Below are 13,279 nucleotides of genomic sequence, written 5' to 3' on the forward strand. Positions count from 1 at the left end.
ATGTCAAATTTCTTATAGTAGAGAACACAATCTTTATTACTTTATCCTCTATTACTTTATAGAATATTATAAAGGGATGGTCAGACGTTGGTTCCTTACATTAAAGCGTAAACCTCTTGTGCCCTGAAGACTTTCCCGTAGTGGAAAATTTCGATTTTTTGTGTCAGAAAACTTCACCATATAAATACGTGGCAACTACAGAAACAAGAACCGCCACCTCACAAGAAGGTCTTATAGAAAACTCTGAATCAGTATCTGTCTGCCGGAGACGGAGCCATTTTGTTTATTTGTAATACTGTAAATTGTAACAAAAATATGTCGTGAAATTTCGACATGACAATACATGCAGACACACACACACACACACACCACTTGATGTTCAAATCAATTCAACATTTTAATGGGGACAGAAAAATTGTGAAAACACTTTTGAATGTTTTACATGGCTGTGGAAGCTGAAAAGGACATTCTCATGCTTGTCCCAAATGAACACATCCAGACAGTTTCACAATTCCAATTAGGAGACAAGATTTCTTTTTAATTGAAGAAAAAAAAATAATACAAGAAATAACTGCCTCAAGAATTCCAACGATGTCCGTGTGCAAACAGATGAAACGAGACGACATGGTTGAGGACACGACAAGTCAGAGCTGGCAGTTGGTGTGACGTGGCACTGTGATATTTACCTGATACGACATTGGCACAGTGAGTATCCTCTTTATACACTATTCTCTCTCTCTCTCTCTCACACACACAAACACACACATCTCTTACAGCTATGGACACCTCAGTGCGTGGCTCAAGGATACACATGATTAAGTTCCTTAAGAGACAGGACAGACATCACTTTCAAAATCACATCAATCCAAGAAAGCAGCACTTTGGGAATTTGCTTCGTATATCGTCTTCTACATGAAGCTTTGGGATGCAGTGATCCGATAAAACAGATGTAAGTGAAAACACTGACAGTGCTGTCATTTTCCCTTGAAGTTTCCAGGGACACAGCAGAAGGGTTATCAATTAGTTGTAAAAACATTTGGCGCACTAGAAAGACAGCAGACAGCAGCAATGCCATCCACATCTACAGTGCAGATGAAGGAAGCTGATCTGACATGCTGGATGTGTATCACGGTTCGCAAGCCAAAAAAAAAAACAATTTCGGAATCCGATCCTCCTACGTATTTCTAAACGTGCTGGGAATGCGTGTCCTAAATCAGTTAGCAGAGTCGTCTCGGTCACAGTGACGATGTTACTTGGTTCTCAAGTAGCTCAGAATCGTTTTTTTTCGTAAGCTTAATACAATTATCAGCAACTCTAATTTCAGTATACATCAGATATACAGCAATAATAATAATAAAAAAAACCTCAAATGTTTGAACAGAATGGTGTTTATAATGCCATGTCTCCTGTAAAGATTTCCCATTGAGGCATTTCACATGTATTCGCTTAACAGAGAATTTTGTCCAAGAGGCAGAATCCAATCTAAGCACCAAACAGACAGATCAGTGGTTGATCAAAAGGCCTAAAAGTCACAGGGGTGGACAAATCTTGTAATCCTGGACCAAGCAGACGGATTGTCTGGGATATTTGTTTTGATTATATTTGCAGTGGACAAAGCAGAGAAAGAAAGAAAGAAAGAAAAAAACTTTTTATAGTACAAAAAAAGCTTTAATTTGGTACACAGCTACGGTTAATTACTTTACGTTAGATTATGTTACATGAGCTACCGCTTTTCAGTCCTGGTCAAAGACGTTTCCCAGCAACCAAAGCATGGCAAGGCAGAACACTGGAGTTTTATTTGCCTGGTGGATTAGCTAATAAAATGATCATTTATCCACCCCTGAACCACAACTCGATCCGTTTCTCCCTTTTTTGTGTCTGCCGACTACAGCTACAAAAAATGAAAGCAAATAACTCCACCCGCCGTTGCGTTGCAAACTCCGTCGACAGCAACCTACCAAGTCCGACGTGACTTTAAAATAATCTTTTAAACAAATTCAACTACAGAAAACGTTTCCTTAAACGTGCATTCTCCCAAACACAGTGTTAAAAGTTAAAGTCTACTCTGCGTGCGTGGGAAAAATAAATAAAAGAGCGTATTTAGCGTAACTATTGAAAGGTAATCAACGGACACGGAAAACGAAACTCGATTCGGTTAGGTAAAAAGATCTGTGCCAATAGGTTGAGGATGGATTTAGTGATTTAGTGTTCAGACGGTTAATCAAACACAAGCCTAAAACAATCAAAAGTCGCCTCGTAGACGGCGATGTCTAAAAGCGCGACCGCTCGCTAAGGGAAAAAAAAAAAAAAGAAAAATCACAGCCTCGTACGTTAGAAAAAGTAAAATACAACAGGCCGTGTCGTTCAGCGAAAGACAAGAATTCATGGCACTGACTATTTCTGAAGAAAAGGATTCAAATACAAGCCTAAAAACAAACAAACAAAAAAAGATTAGAATCGTGTAAATAATAAAAACGGTTTGTTCAGGCACCTGTAAGTAGATTCAACAGGAGGCGAGAGCAACGAGGGGAAACTTGCATATCTTAAGCTCTGGAGTAAAAATGCCATTGCACATCTTCAGGGCAACACACGTGTACACACTCGCTCGGGTTCAACTCGACGCACACACTAGACTAGCTTTCACGTCTGTGCTACTCCTCATTAATTCCTAAAGCTATGATGCATCTAGACATGTGCCGACGTTAAACACAATAAATATCGCCTTTTCTATAATACTACATTATTAATAAATTACTCGATTCACAGGAACCGCTCCACCGACAGGCATGCACAAGGGTTTACAATAACAATATTGTGCCTTTCTTTATCGTATCATCGGATATCGAATAAAAGATAATCGGCACATGCCTAGACACAGCCGTTCAAATACCAAACTTGAGCACGTACGTCGTATATACAGTCGTCTAAGTTCTGCATCTTTATATAAAATAGATCCATAAAACTAAAATAAGTGCTTGGAAAATATTGTGTATTGGAATTTATTATTATTTCCATCTTTTTATTTCTTAAATCCATTTCAGATAGGATTATCAGTGCGAATAAAACTTTATATTTATATTACAACTAAATGATTACTTTTCTTTTTTTAATAAAATGTCAAAACGCTATCACAGGTGTTTCAATGGTGTGGCATGTTTTTTAAGATGTTGAAATGAAAAATATTGACGTGCTTATTGTAACGGTGTCGCCTCACACTACTCGGGTCACGAGAGTCGCAGTGTTTCCTGATCATGTGACAAATAATAAACTTACACACTATGACTGAGGCGACACAATGGGATGAATGTTTAAAAAAAAACAAACAAACTAAACCTCAAACACCTCAACAACCAACAAATGAATGAGTATTTATGATAAAAATGAAGCTACTTTTCTTTCGTAAAATCAATATTGAATAGCGACAGCTCAACAGCGAGGCATGCAAACACTCGAATCTGCCGTTTCGCTCACAGACAAAAACCAGTAAGGTAATGAGCGTCCTGAACCTTCTGCGTCTCTCGGCAAGTTTTCAGCCCTTTGTGCAAGAGAAAAACTGAGCCTCAAATCCAGAGAAAGCAATAAAAGGAACTGCAGAGAACTCCTGCAATTGCATATAACGAACGGGATGCGCAAGATAATCTAACGGTCTATGGCAGGCTCAGGTTAAAGTGGTAATGTGTCATCTTTTAAAAGCTGCAGTTTGTCATTTTTAGACGATACAATGATAATTCTTCCATCCTTGTGCAGGCAAGACTAACCACTCATACGCTGCTGGAAACACATGGGAACTGAGCTGCTTGCAAAAACAGGAGCTCATTTCTGGGCCAGAAAAATGTAAACAGAAGCTTTAAAATGAATAAACATTTGTTGCGTAGCATTGCTGCATCTTTAAAATAAAACAACGCTCAGTATTTAGGGTTGTTTTTAGGTGCTTTTGCTTGTATAGCGTTTAATGCATTTCAGAGGAACCCTGATGTAATTCTCTTCTGTGCATTTTTCCACCCAGCAAGAGAGTGTGGCCCAAAACAAGCAGCTCATTAGTGTGAGCTTCAGTGTGATTCGATTACAGTGGGGAACGTGAAAACAACTCTGAATCAACTCAGGAAGTGAATCAAACATGCTGGGTGACGTTTGTTTTTTGTTTTTTTTACAGAGCCAGAGCTGTAGTGCCACAGAAATGCCATAAGTTCAGGAGATTTGGGCCAGTGCTCAAAAAAAAAGAGAAAAAAAAAGAGAGAAAGAAGTAGAAAACCTCTGGATGTGACAAAAACATTTTAAACTAGCGTGAAAGCTCCCTCAAAATTACAAACTGCAGCTTTAAAAGAAGAACAGAACACACAGAGGCTACATTTTAACCGCTGCTACTCAAGATTTAAGTCACCTGCTGGAGTAAGCACAGCAGGAGTATTGCCGAATAGCGTGCGCAGAGAAAAACAGCACGCTCCAACACAAACCGGAATCGTTCTCCACCATATGCACCGTATGAAAAGGAAAGGAGAAAAAAAAAAAAAAATTCCACTTTGTAATGGCTTCCCCAATTCTACCTGAGTAAAAGAGTTAATTATTCTCAAAAGCACAACAGCCCAAAGCCATTCGAAGCAGGAGTTAGTAACTCATGTTTCAGACAGGTGTCGTCATCTTTAAACCAGTACTGTACGTGTACATAAAGTGCTATTACTCATGATGAGACAAACACCTTTGCTTGGTAATGAGAAAGAAATAAAGAGAGAAAGAAAGAGGGAAAGAAAAAAAAAAGAAACAAGAAAGGTCGCTTATTTAAACCAAGCCTAAGAGATGGTTATCTATACTCCAGCCCGATCTTTGGTCTGTGTGGCCAAGACGATTAAAAACAGTGACCGTGATAACTTGGCACAGTGTACCGTAGAGTTCTGAAGAAAGGCCTTGCTCATGAAATGTCACAGTAGATGGTGAGGCTTTAACACAATCCGCTGATTACGGTTACAGCCTTTAACGTTAGCTCTCACAACAGAAATGTGCAAAGAAATATTAAGGTTCGGGTTACAGTCCTAAACCGGGAACAACGGAAAAAGACCGAGCACGGCTTTGTCCGACTACGGCTGCTTCTCGGCAGCGCGTGTAACAAAGTCATTTATATTTATTTACTGTAAAATGTTCAGCTTGGTCAGTGTGGGATGCCACCGCGTTTTCCTGATCCAAACTCTTTCATTACAGGCTTTTATTTTCCCTCGCTCGGTAGGCCGCTCCTTTTCCATTTTCTCAGCGCTGCCGTGTATTTCAAGTAATGTATCACTGAGAAACACAACTCGAAGGAACAACAACCTTCTTTTCTACGATGACTGGTCGGGAATTAATAATACTGAGATCTAAACGACTGTCTGCAGAAATCTAACATAAAAAAAAAAAATACAGTTTTGCAACAAGCCTGCTGAGCCAAAAAGTGATTTCAAACTAGGCTTTCTGTTTGTTGCAATGCTGGATCATTGAACAAGAAAAAAAACAACAACAACAAAAAAAAAAAAACTGTCTCAGTTTAGGGCTTTTTTTTCCCCCCAAGCAGATAAAGTTAAGACTAATTTCTCTTCTTCTTTCTTCCTTGGTTGAGAGGGTCAGGAAGCATTCAAATATGCCCTTATGGACAGTCTATGTGCATTGCATAAATTACCCAAAGAGGGGGAGGAGAACAAGAATAATCAAATAAGCATGAATGAATTCAACGCGGGAAGAAAAACGATTGTGAATCTTGTATTTGTATCCGGGAGGCTCCGGGGGTTTTCGCATCACTTCCCCGCAACCGATGCATCCAGACAAAACGCCTTCCCCTTATATGCTTTCGCTAGTGTTTGTGCGTAGTCCCATGCCTCTGTAGAGCTCACAGCAGTCTCGTGTGCAGAGCAAAACCACAGAAATCCAAAACTTTAGCTAGTCCTCATCCCACACATCGGTCTCTTTATCAGTTGTGTCTGGTTGTTTTGGGCCAGAACATTTCACATCCAGGATCAGATCTGACTTTAGCACCCAAGGTGGAGCAGATGTAGTACTGGTACTCAGCACCTCAATGATCAGGTCCGTCCATGACCTCCTCGTAATACGTCACCCTTTTTGAATCTATGGGGAGGGGGAAAAAAGAAAGAAAGCGAGAGATTACTATAAGCCACGTTTAAACATTCGGTCATAACTATGAAAAAAATGTCCATTTGTGTACCGGTTTTCTAGATTTTCCAGATAAAGTCATTTTCGAATATTTTGATTTCAGACACAGCTGACAATCACGATAACAGTGGACAGTTAAAAAGAGAAACAAAGTTGGTGAGCTGTGTGTTAAAATTGCTAATCATCAAACAGCTTGGAAAGTTGACAGACAGGAATGTTGTGGCTCTGGCATGGACTGAGTGGATGTTGCTTTTAATCCTCTGGCTCTACATAAGATACACAAGCGAGTGTGTGAACAAAGCCTTTTCCTGTTAACGGTGCTTCTGCATACTCAGAAAGCCATGAGTCGAGCATAAACCAGACTTTAGCCGACAAGCTGTGGCCTGATAGGTCCGAAAAGTGCTGTCACTTGATGTGACAACGTAATAAAATTACTGTGACGAAAAAATACCAGCAGCGATAACTTTATAAAGTATGTGCACATGTACAGTCAAGTGTAAAAAAAAAAAAATGCACCTTTGAAAACAAAACTGATACGAAAGCATCTTTACAGTGAGGAGATAGATCAACGTTCTTAATAAAGAAGCTAAGAGTGTAACGATAATGTGTGAAATAAAGTATTCAGGAAAAAGAAGAAGTGCTTACCTTGCTTGTGAAGAGTGAGAAGATATTCAAATTCTGCAAGACAAAGAAAGTCAGCATGAGGATACAGAGCTAATACAGAAATCATGAACAATTTGAAACAAGAGATTTTAGTTCTCTTAATAACGCGATGCATCAAAAAGGTGATGAATCACACTGTACTTGAATAGATTTATGTGTAAGTCCTACCTTTAGTGTGGTAAAGGACAGCAGCTTGTAGATCAGCCCATCCCCACATGTAAGCTCCAACCTTCTCTTTTTCAGTATGTGTCTTGGACAAACCTAATACGCTGTTAAGTAGAGAGTTCCTTGTAGACTCTGCGTCCGAATCCTCACAAGCGTCTGAACTGCGCTCCGCTTTACGCGTTTCCTGATGGACAGGCTGGGCTTGTGAACAGTCTTGAACGGCAGCCGCATCCATACCATTACTCCTTCTCTGCACTTCCTGTGGCGCCGGGAGGGAAACAGCCTTAAGGGATGGCTGGATGAGAAACGGAACATTTCCGAGCTGAAACGTGATGTCCGAGATCTCAAACGGCACGGCCAGGCGAGTCACGGGCGCCCCCTCGGGGCCTGCGTTGGGTTCGTTGATGAACGACAGGCCCCACTGGTTCTGGAAGATGTCTCCGAGAGCTTTCTGATTTGTCTGAGCAGCAGGGGGTTGCATATTTAAAGGTTTGTGCGGGTAAACAAAAAGTTTCCGTGGCTCTGGAGCAGACAAACAAGACGGTGAGCTGCAACTGTTATCCGGAGCAGACTCCACGTCCTTTTCGGCCGGGTTATCGGAGGCAGAAGGTACGATGCTAAGACCGGCGGCAGATTCGAATGATGTTTCCACGGAGTAACAGCCGTTAGTATCTAGAGACGCGGAGAGGTTGGTAAAGCTAGCAGATGTGACGGTTTTTACAGCAGACATGGGAACGTGTGAAGGCTTTCCAGGCGTTTGTGTCGTCTCCACACTAGCCTGCGTCACTTTGTTGAGGTTCTCCTTAACTTTGCTTGCGTAACTGATTTTAGGAACTATCTTAGCGCTGCTGTTGTCCACTGGAAACACGGGAGGAGGCTTGAATAAAGTCCATGAGTCCTCTTTAGAGCCAACCGAGGAGACCAGCTTGGTTTTACTGATCCTATCATCAGTCTTTTTACCAACAAGACTAACTGAGATCTTGCTGTCAGAGTTTCGATCTGACAGTTTCTGCATCTCAGTCACGGGGCTCGCATCCCGAACGCCTGTCCTGCGGACTGCTGTGTGCACCTCTGGTTTACCGCAAGTCCTGGTGCAGTTTCGAGTGTGCAGCCCTTTCCCGGGTATCTCAGGGCTTAAAGTTTCAGTATCCTGTTTAGAATAGGGCCTGGCCACTTTCTCCTTTTCCCGACTTGTGTTCTCTGTGCCTTTCATGCTGCTGCGTCTCGCTCTCCTCTTTTTAGGCGTCGTGTATCCGCTCTCAGAGCCACTACCGTCATTGTCGGTGGGCTTGCTAGAGTAACCGTTTGTGATGTAACCAGAACCGAGGACCACCTCTCCGTTCATAGATAACACTGGCTCTTTTTTGTGCATGTTTTTAACCTCGTAGTGCTTTAAAACAGAGGTCTGATGATTCCCATCCATACTGTGAGCGCAACTCCGATTAGAAATGGTTTTGCTCTGGGCTTGAATGAGTTAGCCCCTCTCTTTAAACAGAAGTTCAGTGAATTCCCAACTCCGGCATCAGGAACGCTCTTTAAGTCGTCCTTTTTCAAAGTCAGGCTGAAACCAATTAGTTTACATTCACCTGCAAGACAGGAGCACGAGAAAAACGTCAGCAGGAATCATTAACAAGTCTCCTTGTATCTTCTGAGTCAAAAAAGCAAACAAACACACACACAGAGAGAGAGAGAGAGAGAGAGAGAGAGAGAGAGGGAGAGAACAGTTTAACAGGAAACTCTGGTGAACTTTGAAATCTTCCAAGGCCACCATGACTGAGCAAAACGTGACTCTATTCACCAAGAACTAAATGACTCACACAGCAAACTCTGAGCCAAAGACCAGCTATATATAAGCTTCCTGGAAAACCTCAATGGCCTCTGTGTACGGATAACCGGCTGTCATAAACTCCTATGCTTTTATTATCATTAATCATACAATTTTATTTATTAGAAAGCTTCTTTGAACTAAATGATTTATTTATTCTACCTTTTTTTTGGGTGGGTGGGGGGATTCAGTGAAAAAGAAGTGGAAATATTCAACCAGAAACCTAAAATCAAACAAAGTTGATTCTTCTTCTTATTATTATTATTTCAGATCTTTTATACAAGTTCAATGTGTGTGTGTGTGTGTGTGTGTGTGTGTGTGTGTGTGTGTGTGTGTGTGTGTGTGGTGGGGTATTTTTATGCAACATTTATTAGATCGTGACACGTTCCGACTCCGGCTGTATCCCAAACGCCCTCCTTTAGGACACTCAGAGCCCTTTCTGACCCTAACCCTTCCTTCAGCCTGTATGAAGTGCACTTATATAAGAGGTTGTTGATTTGGGATCCAGCCGCCGCCGTTAGGCAGGTGGTCCAGGCCCAATATACACGCTAACAGGCTGTAACTGGAAAATATATGATTTAAAAAAAACCCTGAATGTTCAGATTAAAAATATATATCTTTCGAGCTTTTATTTATTTATTTATTTATTTTGAAAAGAATAAGAGTTAAGAGTTATTCATTGTACGATAAACAGATAAATCCGCGGTTCAGATTACAAATGTTTTGCTTACGTTAGCTTAAATTCTTCGAGCTTTTAAATTACAAATATTTCGCACACAACACAAACAATGTCAACATCACACACACACTCTCTCTCTCACACACACACAAGGGCATATGTTACATTTCTGACCAAATCTGTGAAAACTACAACGGTGAAAAATTATCGCCAGCAAACTTCTTGGCTACAATCTAGGACTTTTGGCTTTAACATGGCGGACAGGAAAAAGAACAAACTGATCACGTCATGTTAAACTTCACACCCGTATTTCGGGCCCAAACCTGCCTCTTATAAAAGGATTGGCTAGTTGACGATCACGCTCACACTCAAACCACCAATCAGGTCGGGGTACTCATGTGCGCACGCACAACCCGGCCAATCACATTACTGGAGGCGGGGCTTGTCGGAATACGGTTGGGGAAAATAACACTGAAAATTCCTGCGAACCCGGTGTTGACGTTAGCCTACCAGGCTACCCGGATAAACATGTTGATTATTTGTATTATTTAAAGTCCATTTCATATACATCTGGCTAGGGGGTGTATAAAACATGTTAATAAAGTTTCTCTCAGAATAGTTCTATATAATTAGTATACAACTAGATTTATTCATGCTAGTTGTCTGAAATCTTTTTGCTGCTAACGTTACAGTAAAGCTTAGCGAGAAGATTTTCAGTTACATAATCTGACAGCTTTACTACTGTTGAGAAGACAGAAATTACATTCTGTCTGGAAAAACCGTGCTGGTGTAGGCTCGTCAAGTTTTTTTTTCTCCAGTAAAGTTAAGCTAGTTAGCTAGCATAATGTCAGATGCCTAGTGCAGCACAGATTGCTAACCCAGCTCATTTCTAGTTACCTGTTTTCTCCTTCTGCGTTTCCGGCAGCTTGAGCTCACATTAGCGATGAACAGCATTGTTCACACGTCTCTCGCAGTGCCGTTTGTCTTCCCCCGGCCCATGGCGCTTCGGCGGTGAGGTCGTGGTGGTTGTGTGCCCGCTGTCTGCGGTGCTGCTGCTCCTCCATTGAAACTGTGCGGGAGTGAATGTGGCTTTGAGTCCGCGTGTCGCCCCCTCGCGGTCAAACCCCGCTACTGCGTGCAAAAGCTCCGCCCATGTGGAACACCAAAAGGACCAAAACAAGCACGTCTACACGCTTTTGTTTATTGCTGCTTTAAAAATAAAGAAATGCGTTTGAACATTTTATGACGTTATATATTTTGGACAAAACAGCAAAAAATCATTAATACATCATACTTTTCATGCGTTTTTGTAATTGCTTAAAGACGCCGTTAAAAAGCGTCACTTGGCTTTCCATAACACGCTTCTCACAGTGCAGTTCGTGTAGCACAACCCGGAGGTCTGAGAATATTAGTAAAACCCGGTTACAGTGGTGGACTCAGTTTTATCAATTTATTACACCTACAGATAATACCAGACAGATTTTATTATAAGCAAGGCCGTCCTTGGGCACATCATTTAGCACAAGACCTATCTGAATTGGATTAGTTTATCAGATAAATTATAGCTGTCATATAATCCCTCCATCACGCTCATTCGAGTAATCATATCCAGATCATAAAATCCACCATTCAATCAATTATTTTAAATGTTAAATAAATTGGTTTCAAACCACGGCACAGCCAATCAGATTTGTAAAATGAAACACTAGGTTTCAATCTCACTTTTCATAAAAAGACAGACAGATAGATAGATAGATAGATAGATAGATAGATAGATAGATAGATAGATAGATAGATAGATAGATAGATAGACAGAAAGACAGACAGACAGATAGATAGATAGATAGATAGATAGACAGACAGACAGACAGACATACAGATAGACAGACAGACAGACAGATAGATAGATAGATAGATAGATAGATAGATAGATAGACAGACAGACAGATAGATAGATAGATAGATAGATAGATAGATAGATAGATAGATAGACAGACAGACAGACATACAGATAGACAGACAGACAGATAGATAGATAGATAGACAGACAGACAGACAGATAGATAGATAGATAGATAGATAGATAGATAGATAGATAGATAGATAGATAGATAGACAGACAGACAGATAGATAGATAGATAGATAGATAGATAGATAGATAGATAGATAGACAGACAGACAGACATACAGATAGACAGACAGACAGATAGATAGATAGATAGACAGACAGACAGACAGATAGATAGATAGATAGATAGATAGATAGATAGATAGAGAGAGGGATTAAGTACTATGTGTTGTATGTAGTCAGTGTATTAGATATGAGATTATCAGGATGAATGGAGATAAATCATGAAGCACAGAGACAGCAGCACAGCAACATTATTGCAGCGATGTTTATTGTATTTGTCAGAGCACATAATTATATGTATGAATATAAAAAAAGTCTTCAATACATTTACACAGCCACATGTACCACAGATTTATTTGAAACTTGGTGTATCAGTTCATAAAGCCGTACAGCTCTGCCTCCAGCACAATACTGCACCACTAGAGGACACTTCAACCCCAAATATCACTCACTTCAAGAACGTCAGCAGAATCAGTATGAATACAAGCCAAACATACACTGAATAGTCAATGTTATAACAGATCAAAAGTTTCCATGCTGATGCTCACAGGAGTCATATACAGCAATAACTGTTCTTGCTTCATATAACAGTGTCAGTGAGTTTAGTTACAGTTAACAATGGGGAATATTAACATGAAATAATATAATTTTAAGATTGGCAGCTCAAGTGGTTAAGGCTCTGGGTCATTGACCGGAAGATTTGGGTTCAAGCCCCAACACCGCCAAGCTGCCACTGTTGGATCCTTGAGCAAGGTCCTTTGACCCCATCTGCTCCAGGGGCACTGTATCATGGCTGACCCTGCGCTCTGACCCCAACCCCCAAGGATAGGATATGTGAAGAAAGAATTTCACTGTGCAGTAATGATTATGTGACAAATAAAGACAACTTAACTACACTGACCAGGCATAACATTATGACCACCTGCCTAATATTGTGTTAGTCCCCCTTTTGCTGCCAAAACAGCCCTGACCTGTCATGCACTGTGTATTCTGATACCTTTCTATCAGAACCAGCATTAATGTCTTCAGCAATTTGAGCAACAGATCTGAGATCTGTTGGATCGGATCACACGGGTCAGTCTTCCCTCACCACGTGCATCAAAGAGCCTTGGCCGCCCATGACCCTGTCGCCGTTTCACCACTGTTCCTTCCTTGGACCACCATAGATACTGACCACTGCAGACCGGGAACACCCCACAAGAGCTTGCAGTCTGATCCAGTTGTCTAGCCATCACAATTTGTCCCTTGTTATACTCGCTCAAATCCTTACGCTTGCCCATTTCTCCTGCTTCTAACACATCAACTTTGAGGACAAAATGTTCACTTGCTCCCTAATATATCCCACCCACTAACAGGTGCCATGATGAGGAGATGATCAGTGTTATTCACTTCACCTGTCAGTGTTTATAATGTTATGCCTGATCGGTGTATATCTGAGATTATAAGCAATGATTACTATTATCAAAATTGTACTATTATAACTCTATTATAAATGTAGCTTGTCATGTTACTAAGAAACCTCACACTACTCATACACACAGACTTTCCTGCATCAGAAAACAAGTTACAGATTTACTTCTGACTGTTAGAAAACGCTCACACTGGTTACTCTTTCCATAAAAGTTACATAAACGTCTCCTTACAGAAAACTTCACTTTATCCAATGACTATATTCATTTTTTA

The 13,279-nt window shown here is 40.7% G+C and overlaps 1 protein-coding gene across 1 annotated transcript; it reads right to left on the bottom strand.

Moving 5' to 3' along the window:
- Positions 1-372: 372 nt before the first annotated feature.
- On the bottom strand, positions 373-10,563 carry LOC131367235 (FMR1-interacting protein NUFIP2-like). Its single transcript, XM_058412539.1, has 4 exons — positions 10,362-10,563; positions 6,964-8,546; positions 6,778-6,810; positions 373-6,087 (listed from the first exon to the last, which is right to left on the bottom strand). The coding sequence occupies exons 2-4, from the start codon at positions 8,381-8,383 to the stop codon at positions 6,035-6,037; spliced, it is 1,506 nt and encodes a 501-aa protein (XP_058268522.1). The 5' UTR covers positions 8,384-8,546; positions 10,362-10,563; the 3' UTR covers positions 373-6,034.
- Between the last annotated feature and the right edge of the window lie 2,716 nt (positions 10,564-13,279).

This window comes from Hemibagrus wyckioides, linkage group LG16 (assembly GCF_019097595.1).
Source record: "Hemibagrus wyckioides isolate EC202008001 linkage group LG16, SWU_Hwy_1.0, whole genome shotgun sequence".
Lineage (NCBI taxonomy): Eukaryota > Metazoa > Chordata > Actinopteri > Siluriformes > Bagridae > Hemibagrus > Hemibagrus wyckioides.